Raw genomic sequence first — 20,931 nt, forward strand, 5'->3', positions numbered from 1 at the left:
TTGAAATGTCTTCTATTTCCCGCTTTTTAATGGGAACACCTTGCCTGATGTGGACCAGGTTGAAATTAGTACTGATCACTTTACATTTGAAAATTTTACTTGCCACACTAACCAGCACTACTGTTGTATTAGAGTTGTCTCCAATGAGAACTAGTACAGTCAATACTTTTCCATAAATGATGATACTGTTTTTGCAGACAAAAACTTAAAATGCCATCGATTTGATTTTTTTATCTGTTCACATAATACTTCCTTCCAGTGAAACATTGCGGACTCTTCACACACCCTTACAGCTGTTCTATGATTTCTGAACACTTCCACATATCCCTCAGGAATCACAACAGCATCATGACTCTCAAGTTTGATTTCAATCCTGCCAGAAAATATGATCAGGAGGAAAAAACTTTCTTGGAATTGGAAAAATCAAATGGATTTCTTGCTCATTTGATGGGGCAAAATCATTTAGTCACTATAACATGCAAATTGTCACTATTCTTGTTCTGACCTCCATATTCATCTGCAGAGAGTTAAACTGTAGAAACAACTCAAGCAAGGTGTTCTCTTGATAGTGGAATACAGCTGATAAAATTTAAAAGGACAATTTTGCTGCATCTACTTCCATCCAGTAGTAGATGAAAACTGGTTTTTTTGGTTGCTTGTCCGTTGATATTCAAATTTAGCTTGTAAAGGGACATGTAAAACTGTCTACTGTAATATGTGGTCTGTCTGGAATTTATGGAAGCACCTAGTTATGACAATCAACAGAAAAATAATTTTACCTTCACTGTAGCTTTTCAATGAAAAAAAAAAAAAGTTTACTTTTGTGAGAACCGAGGGGGTATGACTACGTCGTACCTCCATGGATTGGCTTTCAAGTTGGAGGGACTTGCTCACTTGTCAGAGATGACTTAAAAATTTTTAGTTTATCCCGAGGGAACGGGACTAATTTTTTTCGGGTCTGGTCAAGTGTAGGAGGGAGGAGTGCCGTTGGTAAGGTGACGACCTCGTTAAAAACAAATGCTCGACACTTGACAACAACCATTATATTTGCCTATATTTTTTCCCGGTGTGCAGCGTTCCGAAATTACATTTCCATAACAAACGGACCCTCTTTCATATATTTAGAAAATTTTTTTCTTAAAGTTTTATATATATATCCTAAATTTAGAATTTTACGTCCAATAGAGAGTAAATATAACCATATATGTAACCTCCATATACCTCTATAATGAACTCATTGACTATTTTAACATTATTATTAACTTTTATTAATGTTTTAATCAAAGAATAGTGCTACTTTCACCTCTTAAGCCAAAGACTTCCAACGCATGTGACTCCTCAACCATTCTAACACTTTGAAGTGCCAGTCAACCCATCGCATAGGAAGTTCTAGCCCACTCGCCACAACAAAAATATCATCCACCTACCTAAGAATCTTCCAATCATTAAAACATTCTCCGGTATCTACCTGAAAGTTTTTATATCTTCAATAGAACACATCGTCAAAGGAATCCAACAGAAGAAACCACAAACTTCCAGACAAAGGTTTGGGAGATTAATCATCCCAGTATTATTCAATTTGTGAGTTGTAGATATATAAGGTGATTTCTGAGGTCTAGTGGAACATCTGATAGTTAAGGTGAGACGTTCAGGGGTGGAATAAATCCAGGTTCCCTGTTGATCTATTCTCTTAAAAATAGGAGCATATCTTGCAACGATTTGTCGAATACAGAGGTCTTTAACTTGCGTTTCGAGTCCATTAAATAGGGCATACTCACACTTTTTACTCAGTTTCACATGATTGTTTGAAACTTCAAATCAAACTGGATGCTCTTTGAACACTTATCTACAGCATGGTTTTCGAAATTCATATTGTAGTCTGTTGTAAAGATATAGAAATAATAAGTAAGACACCCAAATATCTTTTTTTGGAATTCTATTGTAAACTCTGTAAACCTTTGCTTCAGATAGCTCAGCAGATGATGTTTCATCAATCTTGCTGCTCTGCAGTAGTGTTTTCTATGAGAACCAGGTTTTTGACAAACAATTTAATAGCTTTCTTTTTAGCTTCAAAAAGTATGACTTATGATCTCCTTCATTTTCCTATTCTGAAATTACATTTGCAAAGCTGCACAAATGCTTTAGTGTCTAGAGAAGACAAATGTTTTAGGGCTGATTCATAGTCAAACTTCAAGTCATGGTTCCTTATTACATACAATTTGTTCTATTTTGGAACATTAATTCCATGATTGTCTTGAATTACATTAGTGTTGAACATTTCAGTTTGAATCTTCTCAAATTTTCTCAGTTTATAAAGTTTTTTTGAAAGAATTCATAAACTGAATATTAATTTTACTATTATGTATTTTTACTTTGAATTTAAAATTTTATCAGTTTGTTTAGATAGCAATGAAATAGATAACTACTTGTTTAATAAATTAGACAACTTTTTCATTATTTCTTATCATTCATGTGTATTAAATTTCCATGCCTTAATCTTTTTTTGCTAGTACAGTAAGACCCACTTAGTGCGAGGATGTGTTCCTAGATGACAAAGTGCTAAGTGAAGCAGCATAAAATGAGGTCATTTTAACAGAGTAAATAGGGATAGGGAACACGTGACTGAAAATAAACAAATTTTACTTTAATTTTAAGTTATTTTTATATTAATTTAAATAATTTAATTAACATACATTAATATATATGTTAAATAACACAAACATATATTATCATACATTTCTGTGTGTATTAATTAGTTCAGTTTTTGTGACAAAGGTCCCAACTTTTCTGAAATTCTTGTTCTTTTGCAATAAAGTCATGATGTCTCATTTGTCGCCTTTTCTTTTCTTAAGTAAATGTTGGTAGCAGAAAACTGCATCCAAAATGCCTCATTTTGCTTTTGCATTCCTTTCAAAATCTAGATCATTCACTACAATTTGATCAATGATTTCAGTTATCTTACCAAACTTTTAGTAAGGAAATCTGTAGAGAAATTTTTTGGGTTCTTCGTTTCAGAATCACTATTTTCCAGTTCTACATGGATTCCTTGTTTTGCCAGTTCTTGAAGGTCGTCATTGATAAGACTCTCACCAGAAACTTGCGGTAACTCCTCAATATCCTGTTCATCTACATCTAGTCCTGCTTTATCGATTAGGTTGAGTTTGATACAGTGATAGGCTCTTCTCGTTAAGAATTCTTGGATACCTTCAGTCATAACTTCTTCCACACTTCGTTTGTGCATTTATCAGTTAATTCTTGCCAAGCAAAGCCAATATTGCCTATGGCATCCATGATGTTATATTTTTTTCCAAAATTGCACCAAACATAGATTTAAAAAAAGTACACCTTTTTCTGATTGGTTCATTAGTAAATAATCGTATTATGTATGAATCAATAAAATGCTGCAATAATCTAAATCAATGTAAATTTTGAACTTTTTTTAAGCTTCGAGCAGACAGCTTTATAACGAATCAGCATTAAGCAAGGCAGCATTAAGCAGGGTCTTACTGTATATTAGAATTAAAACTAAATATCTTAAGTGAAGTATAAATCTTTTTATTCTTTTCCTACTAAATGTGATCAGTTATCCAAAACCGTTCTATTGTATTATAAACAGGGCTGTGGAGTCGCATAAAAATCTACCGACTCCAACTCCGACTCCGACTAGGGGCGGACTTGTTACCGAAAGAGACCCGAAAATTCTGATGTCATCACGGGACCTCAGAATAAAAGATTCAATAAATAGAGTTCTAATAAAGATAAAATGTAGAAACTTTTTATTCCAAAGCTATAAGACTCCTTTAAGTAATATATAAATATGTATTCTATAATTTTTACTTCTCCAGCTGTTATATATAACAGAGGAAAAGTGTAGCGCTCAGTCAAAAAATGACCCCTCCCAAATTTTTACATTTTTGGACTCAGGACACCTTGAAATTTCGAGATACTTTATACAAAAGATTCAAGGTTTTTTTCTATATGTGTGGATATTAGACTCTCTCTCTCTCTCTCTGTGTGTGTGTGTGTGTGTGTGTGATGATTTTGTTCACCCTGTTTGAAGCCTAATAATTTCTGTGGTCAGAGTGGTCAGAATCGGAGTCAGATGGTTTAACACAAGAATTAGTTATTAAGCGTCAAAGTGGTTGAACTAAATCATGTCCCCATATACATTCTAGCATCTTAGGCAAGAACATCTTAATGGGTTTTACTGTACTATTATAAAATGACAAAAAAGCTTACTTTGAGGGTACAGACGAGTTTTATTTTATTATTATTTTTTAAATTTTGAACGCTAATAACGAGTAAAATATTCATTAAGAGATATGACACATGACCACTTTTAGGTCTTCACCCTGGCGACCTTTAATTAAGAACCAAAATTTAATAGTATTAATGCCCCTTTATAAGCGAGTCACAGTGCCACATTTTGTTTCTTAAACTTTACCCATTCCGAGATATTGTTTAATATCTCAGAACAGAAAATAAAGAAATTAAACAAATTAGATGCCAACACACACACTCCCACGAATTTTTCCCCTTTTATTGACTTTTTCAAGGGGTTTGGGAGGTCTGCACACGTGTAGATTTGCAAAAGAAACTTGGAGTGTCAAATTTGACATGATTCCAATACTTTTCCGTTTTATTTACATAACAAGTTGGGAAGTAAACAGGAGTTGGAGTCGGCAAATTTTTTGACGACTCTGACTAAAACACCAAAACTCCACGACTCTGACTCCACAGCCCTATTTAGTAAACACATGACAGTTAGTTTACTAAATAATTTGTTTTCTTGTTTTGGTGAATTAAACTAGTTTTGGAGGAATGAATCTAGCAAATCAACCGACTGTTTTCTTTTTCATTATTTTCATTTTTTAATAGTTTGAATAATAATCATAAAATATGTTTCAAGCAACTAAAATTATTTAAGATAAATCTAAACTCAAATTGCTAATGAATTTGATATGCTAACAACAAAAGAAAAACTGCTGAAATTGAGGTTACAGAAGTATTTAATTAGAAATGTTTTTGACCTTGCTAAAATGTTTTGTTAGCTGATGATGATCATACACATTTATTTGTCAAATGTCATAAGCACATGCATGTAGAATCTTCCCAACTTATTTTTGTAGTGCATAATTTAATAGATAATGCTAAAATTACACAGATAATTTCTATTATTTTAAATTTATTAAAAAAAAGTTAAAATTAGTGCAAGAAATTATTTTATGATAAAATAATTTATAACTATTTGTAAATAATGGACATGAAAGTTAATATTTAATTTTTCTAATCTAAACAAACATCTTTTTCATTGGAAAAAATTCAATGTCTTGATTAATTAATGCCATTGATTTAAATCAAATCAATGGCATTAATCAAAACTCAACAAAATATATTACACACAGTTTTTTAAAAATAAATATCAAACTGCAACTGCAGTGTTTCACCATACTATAATTTTCACTAAGTTTGTTCATAAATAATTTCTTAACAAATTTTTAATACTTACAGGATTAGTATTGCCTGCTTTACATGCATCACAGAACCATGGCTCTGTAGAACTTGAAGACACAGTACTAACAACAGTATCTGTGTCACTAATTCCATAGCAACCTATTATAAATCAAATACTATGTTACATACTTGAAACAGATTGAAACAAATTAAAAATGAAACAGTAAACTATTATCTAAGTTTAATGAAATTTGGCCTGAATAGAGATGGTATCATACAGGTATGTGCCACTTAATGACAGACCTCATATGCAAGAGGACATAAGATATAGTATGTATTCGTAATATAATGGAACTGAAAAAAATTCATAGCGGTCTGTACCTTTTCCACATTTTGATACATAAATATTTTCCATTGTATTACATACAAGATCTGATCAAACAGTATCTAACTTGAGGAAAGAAACCTGCATATTTATCTGGTTCAAACACTACTCAACTTCAAAAGAGATTCTGAGTTCACATACTTTTCCCAGTGATGCTTCCATTAATGAAAGCATTTTTCAAAATCATTTATTGGAATCTTCAGGTGCTTCATTGCGTTAGTCTTGATTGCCTATGTGTCCCAAAACTCCTTTCTTTTGAATGGCATCTTGAGTTTGGGAGAGAGCCAAAAGTTGGCCAGAGCCACATCTGGAGAGTAAGGAAGCTAATGAATCTGTGCAATATCTTGTTTTGCAAGGAATGTCTAAATGAGATATAACCTGTGGGCTGGAGCATTGAATAAACCAGGCTGCTAGAGCTGAGAAATCTTGCATCTAACAGCATCTCATAGGTGATGTAAAACAGTCAGGTCCTTTGTCACATTTTATTTTTCCATGAGAGGCATATTCATGATGCCTTGCCCTGGTGGTAAAAAAAACACGACCTTCATATTGCTGTGTGATTTTTGTGCCTTCTTTGACTGTGGAAATCATAGCATTTTCTACTGGAATGATTGTGCATTTGTCTCAGGATCATATCTGTAGATCCAGGTCTAATCTCTGGTTATAACCTTCATAAAATCAGGATTAGTCATGTTCTGCCAAATCACTAATGCAATAATAACAGCATATACATGCAACTATCATGGCTGCCTGACAGTGACTGTATGGTACGAAGGGCTTGCCGAAATTCATCTACATGCAGTAAGGTCCAAAGTTACATGACAACAGTCTCTATTCAGATTGCAAATACTTGCAAAAGAAAAAAAAATAAGGTTGGATACTTTTTGATTCAACCTTGTATAACCTATATTAGTAGTAGACAAGACTATATCCAAACAGAAACATCTGAGATGTAAAAAAAACTTATGCAAAATAAAACTTATGACAATTTAGAGAGTCAAAATTTTGTTTAGGTAAAGATAAGCTTGGCACTTACATTTTGCCTGTAATGTAAATACAGGTGAAAATCCTGTGGGTACCAGTTCCAAGCACCAAGATTATCTTTACCAAACAAAAACTGCTAAGAAAAACTTTGACCGTTGTCTAAATCCTGACCAAGGTGCATCTTTGAAAGAAAATCTCCTTCCCTGAATTTTGAAAACCATTTCTGGCATGTTTGATCAGTAACTGCATCCTCCCTATATACAGCACATATCTTTTTTTGAGTTTTTGTTGCATTTTTTCCTTTTTGGAAATAATAGAGCATCAGATGTCAAAAATGAACCTTCTTATCTTCCATTTTAATGTTTGTTTTCCTTGAAAGATAATAAAATTTTAAAAAAATAGCTGTAATTAAACTTATGTAATAAATGTGCAAATATTCATACTGTCAACCTAAACAAGTTAAAACTTGATAAGCACGACAAAGGTGCCACAGACAAGCAATTATGTAAATACTCGAACGAACTTTTGGTTCAACCCAATATTACTGACATAAAATAAAAACAATTGACAAAAAATGCTATTTAAAATTTTACTTATTTCTTATGCAAACAATTCATTAAAAAATTGTCAAAAATACATCTCCAATGAGGAATTATTTATTGTGACATTAAAAATTGCAACTCAGCATTGTGACAATCTTATTCTTAATTTAAAATATACGTTCTCTATCTGAAATTAGTAGTGTCTTGCTCCTGTACATCATACTTTTCCTGACAAGAATGGAGCCATGCCAGTCATCTATGTAACTCCATTCAGGGAAAATTTTTGAATTGAAATCACGTGACTTCTAGTCTAAACCAGACATTCATATATAGTTAATCAGGATCTCCAGCCCCTAAGATTTCCATATCTGGTCTTGACTTTCATCTATCTAACACCATTGTCTGGCCTTCCTTAATCTTGAGACACAGATGATAGTGGGAATTTATAGATCTATAATTTTTTCAAATTGTAGTCTAAGAAAAAATTCCTTCAAAAACATTTTTTGAAATGAAATATTTCTTCATATTTAATACTTCATGTTAATAAAATGTTTTGTCTTCCTTTTCTTTGTAAACTTTCAGGTGCAAAGTCATCTTCAAGTGAAACCTTTGAATATTAGAAGTGCTGTTTTGAAATTCTCAAACTCACCTGAAAGTTTACAAAGAAAGAATTTCAGCACCTCTTATTCACAATAAAATGTTTTGTGTTTAACAAATTGAATCTTTGATGCTTTGTCAAATTTCAAAAATTCATCCATCCTCTCCATGAAACAAAAACTACAATATTTAAGTTTACTGTACTTACGTAAATTTTGTTTTCCAAGTGCAGTATATAAATACTTATTTTAACAAATATATTTAAAAGCATTTCAAACAAACAAATTTACTACTCATCATGATGATTAAATTATATGTTTGAATAATTACGTAAGTGCTTCATTTTTAATTTTCATCACTGTATATTATAACTTCTTAGAAAAATTTTTGTATAAAATTTACCTTCATGAACAGAAACTCCACAACAATCACATTCAACAATTTCATCATCTTCTTCACTAAAAATAATATTCAAAATTACAATATTTGATTGAAATATATTAATGTACCTTTTTATTTGTAATGACATAACCGTCTAAAAATTAAAAAAAATTTTTTTAAAGTTCTCTTTTAAAGAGGTAATTACTATAATTTTAAATCCCATTATATTCATAGATATTATAACCTAACTTAATTAATAATTAAAATACCTTTATTTGAAAACTATATAGATGTGCAAAAGTATCTTATCTATAAAATTATTTTATTGAGAATAAGTATAAAAGTTAATTACTATATAATTATTTCTTAACTAGGATTTAAAAATCATCTAATATGTTTCTAATATAAAATTTTACTGTAAAATTAAACTAATTAAAATTTAAAATACATTTTTTAACACTCTTATAATGCCTTTGCTGAAAGTTAAGATTCATTTTATATACAAAACTTTAAAGATTTTGCAAATATCTTAAAATTTCATGTTTTGATCTGAAATAAAAATTATATATATATATATATAAAAGCTACTGATATGTATGTTACATTTCTATTATTGTTTCTGTTTCTTAATAAGTAAATATGATCAAATTTTCTTGAACTAAATAATCAAGTTATATTCAATGATTTTTTTCTTCATAAAAGTTTACAAAAATTGAAAATATTTACATAAAAATGTTTTTCATAAAGTATCATGAAACATTAAAAATCAAAACATCTTTTAAATTAATGAACACAACAAAAAAGATTACACGTTAATTTAGTAAATATATTTTTAAAAAATTTGTTTGACAGACTAATTATATAAATTAGCACATTATCTCTACATAAATAATATGGTCAAAGAAACAAACAAAATACATTATCTAATTAAATATACATTAATTTAACTAGCAGGTGTGTGGCACAATCACATAGCTAATATATCAGAACAGGATGCAATGCCATTATTGTCTGGAATAGGAATCATTTTTATCTCAAATGACTAAATGCAAAACTAATTAAAGAAATATTTAATAAATATAAAATAATCACCAAAATATCTGCAAATTAAAACAAAGTTTTATCCAAAATTTGCTATAGATACTTAAAATCTTCAAAGCAAAAGAGATAATGAAGGTACTGGTATTTCCAGTTTGCTGGAGTGTGATGTTAGACTAGATATGACTGACAGAATATAGATCACACATCATAAATAAAATAGGAAATATTCTGATTGGCTAAATTACCTGTTTTGATGATTATTTCTTTACACACACACACAAACTTCATATACCTTTTTTTTTTAGCTTTTAACATATCTGTCCAATGTTAACATTTCAAAATATTTTAATCTAACTCAAAAATGATATATTATCTACAATCATAAATGTTTACTATATGTAATTGGATGCTGATGTTTGTTAGTTCTGTATTTGAACCAATAGTCATATTCTATTCATCTATTGATGATAGGCTAGCAATTATTGTAAATTTCTACTATTTATGTTGGAAACAAAGATAATTGTGATGTAATATCTGCCATGTTGTTCAATTGACAAAACAAAAAATAGTTAAAAGAATGATAAATGTATGCATATATTAGCTTTTAGATAGCTGTTGCTATTTTAATTTTTGTAAAAGATGTACAAAGACTTATAAAATATCTTGTGCTCAATTCCTAACTGTCAAATCATTTCTTAGTAAATAATGGCACATATCAGGTAATACAGTCTGTAAAGAAATTATAAACTCAAGTGAANTAGAGCATAGATACTTTTTATTCCAAAGCTAAAAGACTTCTCTAAGTAATATATAAATATGTATTCAATAATTTTTACTTCTCCAGCTGTTATATTAAAGATAGAGCATAGATACTTTTTATTCCAAAGCTAAAAGACTTCTCTAAGTAATATATAAATATGTATTCTATAATTTTTACTTCTCCAGCTGTTATATATAACAGAGGAAAAGTGTAGCGCTCAGTCAAAAAATGACCCCTCCCAAATTTTTACATTTTTGGACTCAGGACACCTTGAAATTTCGAGATACTTTATACAAAAGATTCAAGGTTTTTTTCTATATGTGTGGATATTAGACTCTCTCTCTCTCTCTCTGTGTGTGTGTGTGTGTGTGTGTGATGATTTTGTTCACCCTGTTTGAAGCCTAATAATTTCTGTGGTCAGAGTGGTCAGAATCGGAGTCAGATGGTTTAACACAAGAATTAGTTATTAAGCGTCAAAGTGGTTGAACTAAATCATGTCCCCATATACATTCTAGCATCTTAGGCAAGAACATCTTAATGGGTTTTACTGTACTATTATAAAATGACAAAAAAGCTTACTTTGAGGGTACAGACGAGTTTTATTTTATTATTATTTTTTAAATTTTGAACGCTAATAACGAGTAAAATATTCATTAAGAGATATGACACATGACCACTTTTAGGTCTTCACCCTGGCGACCTTTAATTAAGAACCAAAATTTAATAGTATTAATGCCCCTTTATAAGCGAGTCACAGTGCCACATTTTGTTTCTTAAACTTTACCCATTCCGAGATATTGTTTAATATCTCAGAACAGAAAATAAAGAAATTAAACAAATTAGATGCCAACACACACACTCCCACGAATTTTTCCCCTTTTATTGACTTTTTCAAGGGGTTTGGGAGGTCTGCACACGTGTAGATTTGCAAAAGAAACTTGGAGTGTCAAATTTGACATGATTCCAATACTTTTCCGTTTTATTTACATAACAAGTTGGGAAGTAAACAGGAGTTGGAGTCGGCAAATTTTTTGACGACTCTGACTAAAACACCAAAACTCCACGACTCTGACTCCACAGCCCTATTTAGTAAACACATGACAGTTAGTTTACTAAATAATTTGTTTTCTTGTTTTGGTGAATTAAACTAGTTTTGGAGGAATGAATCTAGCAAATCAACCGACTGTTTTCTTTTTCATTATTTTCATTTTTTAATAGTTTGAATAATAATCATAAAATATGTTTCAAGCAACTAAAATTATTTAAGATAAATCTAAACTCAAATTGCTAATGAATTTGATATGCTAACAACAAAAGAAAAACTGCTGAAATTGAGGTTACAGAAGTATTTAATTAGAAATGTTTTTGACCTTGCTAAAATGTTTTGTTAGCTGATGATGATCATACACATTTATTTGTCAAATGTCATAAGCACATGCATGTAGAATCTTCCCAACTTATTTTTGTAGTGCATAATTTAATAGATAATGCTAAAATTACACAGATAATTTCTATTATTTTAAATTTATTAAAAAAAAGTTAAAATTAGTGCAAGAAATTATTTTATGATAAAATAATTTATAACTATTTGTAAATAATGGACATGAAAGTTAATATTTAATTTTTCTAATCTAAACAAACATCTTTTTCATTGGAAAAAATTCAATGTCTTGATTAATTAATGCCATTGATTTAAATCAAATCAATGGCATTAATCAAAACTCAACAAAATATATTACACACAGTTTTTTAAAAATAAATATCAAACTGCAACTGCAGTGTTTCACCATACTATAATTTTCACTAAGTTTGTTCATAAATAATTTCTTAACAAATTTTTAATACTTACAGGATTAGTATTGCCTGCTTTACATGCATCACAGAACCATGGCTCTGTAGAACTTGAAGACACAGTACTAACAACAGTATCTGTGTCACTAATTCCATAGCAACCTATTATAAATCAAATACTATGTTACATACTTGAAACAGATTGAAACAAATTAAAAATGAAACAGTAAACTATTATCTAAGTTTAATGAAATTTGGCCTGAATAGAGATGGTATCATACAGGTATGTGCCACTTAATGACAGACCTCATATGCAAGAGGACATAAGATATAGTATGTATTCGTAATATAATGGAACTGAAAAAAATTCATAGCGGTCTGTACCTTTTCCACATTTTGATACATAAATATTTTCCATTGTATTACATACAAGATCTGATCAAACAGTATCTAACTTGAGGAAAGAAACCTGCATATTTATCTGGTTCAAACACTACTCAACTTCAAAAGAGATTCTGAGTTCACATACTTTTCCCAGTGATGCTTCCATTAATGAAAGCATTTTTCAAAATCATTTATTGGAATCTTCAGGTGCTTCATTGCGTTAGTCTTGATTGCCTATGTGTCCCAAAACTCCTTTCTTTTGAATGGCATCTTGAGTTTGGGAGAGAGCCAAAAGTTGGCCAGAGCCACATCTGGAGAGTAAGGAAGCTAATGAATCTGTGCAATATCTTGTTTTGCAAGGAATGTCTAAATGAGATATAACCTGTGGGCTGGAGCATTGAATAAACCAGGCTGCTAGAGCTGAGAAATCTTGCATCTAACAGCATCTCATAGGTGATGTAAAACAGTCAGGTCCTTTGTCACATTTTATTTTTCCATGAGAGGCATATTCATGATGCCTTGCCCTGGTGGTAAAAAAAACACGACCTTCATATTGCTGTGTGATTTTTGTGCCTTCTTTGACTGTGGAAATCATAGCATTTTCTACTGGAATGATTGTGCATTTGTCTCAGGATCATATCTGTAGATCCAGGTCTAATCTCTGGTTATAACCTTCATAAAATCAGGATTAGTCATGTTCTGCCAAATCACTAATGCAATAATAACAGCATATACATGCAACTATCATGGCTGCCTGACAGTGACTGTATGGTACGAAGGGCTTGCCGAAATTCATCTACATGCAGTAAGGTCCAAAGTTACATGACAACAGTCTCTATTCAGATTGCAAATACTTGCAAAAGAAAAAAAAATAAGGTTGGATACTTTTTGATTCAACCTTGTATAACCTATATTAGTAGTAGACAAGACTATATCCAAACAGAAACATCTGAGATGTAAAAAAAACTTATGCAAAATAAAACTTATGACAATTTAGAGAGTCAAAATTTTGTTTAGGTAAAGATAAGCTTGGCACTTACATTTTGCCTGTAATGTAAATACAGGTGAAAATCCTGTGGGTACCAGTTCCAAGCACCAAGATTATCTTTACCAAACAAAAACTGCTAAGAAAAACTTTGACCGTTGTCTAAATCCTGACCAAGGTGCATCTTTGAAAGAAAATCTCCTTCCCTGAATTTTGAAAACCATTTCTGGCATGTTTGATCAGTAACTGCATCCTCCCTATATACAGCACATATCTTTTTTTGAGTTTTTGTTGCATTTTTTCCTTTTTGGAAATAATAGAGCATCAGATGTCAAAAATGAACCTTCTTATCTTCCATTTTAATGTTTGTTTTCCTTGAAAGATAATAAAATTTTAAAAAAATAGCTGTAATTAAACTTATGTAATAAATGTGCAAATATTCATACTGTCAACCTAAACAAGTTAAAACTTGATAAGCACGACAAAGGTGCCACAGACAAGCAATTATGTAAATACTCGAACGAACTTTTGGTTCAACCCAATATTACTGACATAAAATAAAAACAATTGACAAAAAATGCTATTTAAAATTTTACTTATTTCTTATGCAAACAATTCATTAAAAAATTGTCAAAAATACATCTCCAATGAGGAATTATTTATTGTGACATTAAAAATTGCAACTCAGCATTGTGACAATCTTATTCTTAATTTAAAATATACGTTCTCTATCTGAAATTAGTAGTGTCTTGCTCCTGTACATCATACTTTTCCTGACAAGAATGGAGCCATGCCAGTCATCTATGTAACTCCATTCAGGGAAAATTTTTGAATTGAAATCACGTGACTTCTAGTCTAAACCAGACATTCATATATAGTTAATCAGGATCTCCAGCCCCTAAGATTTCCATATCTGGTCTTGACTTTCATCTATCTAACACCATTGTCTGGCCTTCCTTAATCTTGAGACACAGATGATAGTGGGAATTTATAGATCTATAATTTTTTCAAATTGTAGTCTAAGAAAAAATTCCTTCAAAAACATTTTTTGAAATGAAATATTTCTTCATATTTAATACTTCATGTTAATAAAATGTTTTGTCTTCCTTTTCTTTGTAAACTTTCAGGTGCAAAGTCATCTTCAAGTGAAACCTTTGAATATTAGAAGTGCTGTTTTGAAATTCTCAAACTCACCTGAAAGTTTACAAAGAAAGAATTTCAGCACCTCTTATTCACAATAAAATGTTTTGTGTTTAACAAATTGAATCTTTGATGCTTTGTCAAATTTCAAAAATTCATCCATCCTCTCCATGAAACAAAAACTACAATATTTAAGTTTACTGTACTTACGTAAATTTTGTTTTCCAAGTGCAGTATATAAATACTTATTTTAACAAATATATTTAAAAGCATTTCAAACAAACAAATTTACTACTCATCATGATGATTAAATTATATGTTTGAATAATTACGTAAGTGCTTCATTTTTAATTTTCATCACTGTATATTATAACTTCTTAGAAAAATTTTTGTATAAAATTTACCTTCATGAACAGAAACTCCACAACAATCACATTCAACAATTTCATCATCTTCTTCACTAAAAATAATATTCAAAATTACAATATTTGATTGAAATATATTAATGTACCTTTTTATTTGTAATGACATAACCGTCTAAAAATTAAAAAAAATTTTTTTAAAGTTCTCTTTTAAAGAGGTAATTACTATAATTTTAAATCCCATTATATTCATAGATATTATAACCTAACTTAATTAATAATTAAAATACCTTTATTTGAAAACTATATAGATGTGCAAAAGTATCTTATCTATAAAATTATTTTATTGAGAATAAGTATAAAAGTTAATTACTATATAATTATTTCTTAACTAGGATTTAAAAATCATCTAATATGTTTCTAATATAAAATTTTACTGTAAAATTAAACTAATTAAAATTTAAAATACATTTTTTAACACTCTTATAATGCCTTTGCTGAAAGTTAAGATTCATTTTATATACAAAACTTTAAAGATTTTGCAAATATCTTAAAATTTCATGTTTTGATCTGAAATAAAAATTATATATATATATATATAAAAGCTACTGATATGTATGTTACATTTCTATTATTGTTTCTGTTTCTTAATAAGTAAATATGATCAAATTTTCTTGAACTAAATAATCAAGTTATATTCAATGATTTTTTTCTTCATAAAAGTTTACAAAAATTGAAAATATTTACATAAAAATGTTTTTCATAAAGTATCATGAAACATTAAAAATCAAAACATCTTTTAAATTAATGAACACAACAAAAAAGATTACACGTTAATTTAGTAAATATATTTTTAAAAAATTTGTTTGACAGACTAATTATATAAATTAGCACATTATCTCTACATAAATAATATGGTCAAAGAAACAAACAAAATACATTATCTAATTAAATATACATTAATTTAACTAGCAGGTGTGTGGCACAATCACATAGCTAATATATCAGAACAGGATGCAATGCCATTATTGTCTGGAATAGGAATCATTTTTATCTCAAATGACTAAATGCAAAACTAATTAAAGAAATATTTAATAAATATAAAATAATCACCAAAATATCTGCAAATTAAAACAAAGTTTTATCCAAAATTTGCTATAGATACTTAAAATCTTCAAAGCAAAAGAGATAATGAAGGTACTGGTATTTCCAGTTTGCTGGAGTGTGATGTTAGACTAGATATGACTGACAGAATATAGATCACACATCATAAATAAAATAGGAAATATTCTGATTGGCTAAATTACCTGTTTTGATGATTATTTCTTTACACACACACACAAACTTCATATACCTTTTTTTTTTAGCTTTTAACATATCTGTCCAATGTTAACATTTCAAAATATTTTAATCTAACTCAAAAATGATATATTATCTACAATCATAAATGTTTACTATATGTAATTGGATGCTGATGTTTGTTAGTTCTGTATTTGAACCAATAGTCATATTCTATTCATCTATTGATGATAGGCTAGCAATTATTGTAAATTTCTACTATTTATGTTGGAAACAAAGATAATTGTGATGTAATATCTGCCATGTTGTTCAATTGACAAAACAAAAAATAGTTAAAAGAATGATAAATGTATGCATATATTAGCTTTTAGATAGCTGTTGCTATTTTAATTTTTGTAAAAGATGTACAAAGACTTATAAAATATCTTGTGCTCAATTCCTAACTGTCAAATCATTTCTTAGTAAATAATGGCACATATCAGGTAATACAGTCTGTAAAGAAATTATAAACTCAAGTGAAATTTCTCTGTGTTTTAATTTCTTTTCATCCATAGTTCATTGTTGCTATATCTAATGATTTTATTTAGTGTTACGAATTTATAATGAAATAAACAAGTCTTTGTATTGTATCATTTTAATAAACAATCAAAAATTTTAATTGTTACAATTTTTTGCTGTAAACAATTTATAAACTCAAGGGTGATTTAGTACGTTTTTAATACTTTGTGGACCCTCCCTTGTTTTCAATTACCTCCACAACTCGTTTAGGCATTGAATCAACCAGGTTTTGAATGTCACTTTGTTTAATTTTGTCCCAGGCATTATACAATGCAACTTTAAGTTCATCGGATGTGTTGTATTGTTTTCCACGGCGATAAACTAATGCCACAAGTTGACTCCAAAGGTTTTCAATGGGATTAAGGTCTGGACTATGTGTTGGCCAAACCATAACTTCAATTTTTTCGTGAAAACCACTTTGTAGTACTGGCTGACTTGTGAACAGATGCATTGTCCTGTTGATAGATCCAGTCTTGACCGCCAATGAGAGGACCAAATGGGATTAGATGTTCATATAAGATAGCTTGGTACATCTCAGAATTCATTCGCCCATTAATAAATGCCAAATTGTTTTTCCTTCATATCCGATTGCTGCCCAGATCATTACTGAACCTCCACCTTGTTGTCTACTGAATTTGACCCTGGGATTTTTTCTTGTATCATGCCAATAATATGCTTGGCCATCCGGGCCATCCAGGTTAAACTTTTTCTCATCTGAGAAAACTATTTTTATCCATTCAGTTGTCCAATTAACATGATCTTTTGCCCATTGCAGCCTTGTTGACCGATGTAACTCTGTAGCTTTGGTTTGGACTTCAATTTCCTAAAGTTTATTGTTTTATTCTTTCTCAAGCTTTTCTACACAGTTTTGTGGGACACTGGAGTTGGTAAAACTGCAGCTATCTCACGAGTAGACAATGATTCATTTGTTGCAAGACTAGCAATGCGGCAATGGTCATGAGGCTGCAGACTTGGTTTTCGTCCTGTACGTTTAATTTTGTTATAATTGTCACCCTTTTTTAGTACATTTTGTACTGCAGTTTGAGATCTACCAAGTTTTGAAGCAATTTTTCGAGTTGGCCATCCTTTTCCCTTAAAGAAATAGATTTTTCATATTTCACTTTCAGTTAGGGTTATTCCCCTTGGCATTTTTGTCACTTTTTTAGTTTGAATTCTCAGACTCACCCAAAATGTTACACATACTAATTTACATTACTATTACAGTTGAATGGATTGTTCCATTCAACTGTAATAATCAGTTTTCACCCTTGAGTTTATAAATTGTTTACAACAAAAAATTGTAACAATTAAAATTTTTGATTGTTTATTAAAATGATACAATACAAAGACTTGTTTATTTCATTATAAATTCGTAAAACTAATTAAAATCATTAGATATAGCAACAACGAACTGTGGATGAAAAGAAATTAAAACACAGAGAAATTTCACTTGAGTTTATAATTTCTTTACAGACTGTAACTTAGTGTATTTTAAAACTATCTTTTGATGTTAGTAATTTTTTAAACAAGAGAAAAAACATTTTTAAAACATATCAAATAGTCTTTGCATGTACTTTAACATTAAAATCATTGTCAGGCATTTATAATAGGAGGATGGTATAAGTACATTTAGTATTTAAATTCAAAATATTTGATAGTTTTAATACACATTGCATCAGTTATGAAGAAATTATAATTATGTAATTTATTAATGTACTGTACAATATATATGATTTTGTTAATAAAACTTTATATTATTTAATTAAACAAATCACTTGGATAAACTTTTTTATCTTGTGCCACATACTTAATAAAGAAGATCCAGCACTCCAAAAGGTCAATTGATTATATGGCTTGTTGTGTAAAATGCAAAACAAGTCATTTCTAAAACAATATGCATACTAACCATGTAACCATATGATCTTGACCTTTACCAAGAACTAATCTCATTATCTTAAAAGGATTCATCAAAGTACTTAATAAGTTCATGCTAAATCATCATTTAATTACAGTTAACAAAAAATGTTATTTAACAAACTAATTGTACAGTATAATCTAGGGAATATATTAATATGGTACATTTTATTATGTAAGTGATACAATGTGTTTAAAAAAATCAATTATTTTGAATTTAAAATTTTAGATGTTCTTATTCCATTACTATATTGTAAGTGCCCAATGATGATAATACCTGTATTATCAAAAGCATTTACAAAGAATACATGGTTTGTTTTAACATGTTTATATTATTTTCCTTGGTTTTAAGACCTATTATTACTAAAAGAATTTTAAAATATACATCAGCAAATAATTTGCTATCAGCTGTACTATTATTATTATCATCTTAAAATTCTGACAACAAATAGTACCAACTCTAAATATTCAGTGTTTTTTAAAAACAGAATTAAAATGTAATTAAAAGCTTTTTCTTTTCTTTATTTTCTTAAGTTTATGAACTTGCAAATTTTTTATTTCAAATATAAACTAGAATTTTATGTGACATTTCTCTGCTCAGGAAAAACAAAAAATTTGTTTTGTTTTCTACAGTACCTTTCCACAATTGGAAACAATATTTTATCAGTGCATGAATCTGATTTGTTCATATTAAGTATAACAATAGTATTTTGTATTTATAAAAATTATATTTTGAAGCTAAGCAATGAAAACAACAGTTATTTTATGAAAGATGAAACTGATAAGTGTAGTAGTAAAGACATCAAATCAATAATAAATTCACTGAATGCTAACAGACATTGCAGAGACTGGCCTATGTGATGAATTAACTTAGCACAATCTCTTTCCAATGCACTTGAAATGTATGTGGATTATCTATTAACATTGGAATATAAGATATTTATTTGTAGAAAGTATAGATAGTAGTATCAAACTGAATAATATAGAACACAGTTTGTGATTACTATAAATATTTATGAGTGGCATTAAAACAAGAAGAAAGAGAACTGAGGAAACAAACAAGAAAAGAATAATTTAAAAATAAATGAAATGTTACACACGCACACACCTTAGTGGTAACTATTCTTATACAACACCAAAAGTGAATATCAAATATAAATAAATCTATATATATAAAAATGAATGTATGCCTGTCTGTCCTTCATGCATTACTACACCATTTATCCAATTGCCATGAAACTTTGGGAAGTTGTTTAATACACTCCCGCGAAAGTTTCTGGCATAGTACATTTATCCTACGATAGGTGGCACGTGTGTATACAAGCATTTCATATATAAAGTTGACATGAAGAGCACATGCGCATAAGTTTGCTTTATTCAAACTCTTCGTCTTAATGTTCAATTTTGTTTGAATTTATATTTATGAATGATTCTGGAAGATCCAGCTTATTTTTGGAATTTAGTAAATCTGAAGAAGAACCCAGAAAGAGTTACAAAAACGTTTATTCATCACTTAATGGCACTATGCACTGGTTAGTGGTTGCAGTGAGTCTTAATTATCATTATCCCACTGTGGTAAGCAGATATCTAAAAATTTTCTAATTAGTCTCAGAAGAAAAGGGACATTCTTGCACTCGATAAAACGGGTAAGATTGGCTATAATCTAATAATCTTAATCTTTGCTATCAATACTTTTTTCTCGAGCAATGCCGAGCTCATCTGCTAGTATTAAATAAATAAATATCAAATATAATACAAAACGTGAATGTGAAAGCAAATGGAAGAAAAATGAGTGCACTGAAAATGGATACCTTGATAAGAAGAAAGTACTTAATACAGTATGTCATATGAAAAGAATTATAGAGTATAAATTATGAAGGATAGCCATGAAACCAACTACAAAAGTGCAAAACAGACAACTATTTTGTTCCTGTCTCTAAAACTGCTGGTTTTCAAGATCATCCAAAGGTTACCAAAAATTATTCCAGTCTGCTCTATAAACTTGGTTATTAATACCATCTTCCTATCTCTAATGGTTTCAAAAAAAAAAGTACTGAATGCTATCAGTGAATCACCCTGTATGTATGCATGCATACACATGTACAATAGATAAAATCTTGATTATCTAGAATCATCCAGACCTTCTATTATCTATCTGAGTGCAATTCTGAATATATAATACAGTAAAGCATACATTACAGTATGCATCTTCTGCCCTTCTTCCATGTTAGAAGGATGAATAGGAGACAATAACTGCACCTTGTATTTATTTTTGGATCACTTCTTTCAATGGAAAATAGAGTGAAAAGTCATACTAGATGGACAATTTTGACAATAGAGACTAAATAGAAATT

General features: G+C 29.6%; 1 protein-coding gene across 1 annotated transcript in view; it reads right to left on the reverse strand.

Annotated features, from left to right (window-relative positions):
- LOC111625427 (PHD finger protein 14-like) overlaps nt 1-20,931 on the reverse strand; it is a 111,481-nt gene that overhangs the window by 75,159 nt on the left and 15,391 nt on the right. The window contains exons 5-6 of the mRNA XM_023368568.1: nt 14,849-14,904; nt 11,994-12,097 (exon numbers count right to left, since the gene is read on the reverse strand). Of these exons, the coding sequence (XP_023224336.1) occupies nt 11,994-12,097; nt 14,849-14,904 (160 nt within the window). The remainder of the gene's footprint in view (nt 1-11,993; nt 12,098-14,848; nt 14,905-20,931) is intronic.

The sequence above is a fragment of the Centruroides sculpturatus genome, unplaced genomic scaffold (assembly GCF_000671375.1).
Source record: "Centruroides sculpturatus isolate CEXI.00-Female unplaced genomic scaffold, Cexi_2.0 scaffold431, whole genome shotgun sequence".
In the NCBI taxonomy this organism is placed as follows: Eukaryota; Metazoa; Arthropoda; class Arachnida; order Scorpiones; family Buthidae; genus Centruroides; species Centruroides sculpturatus.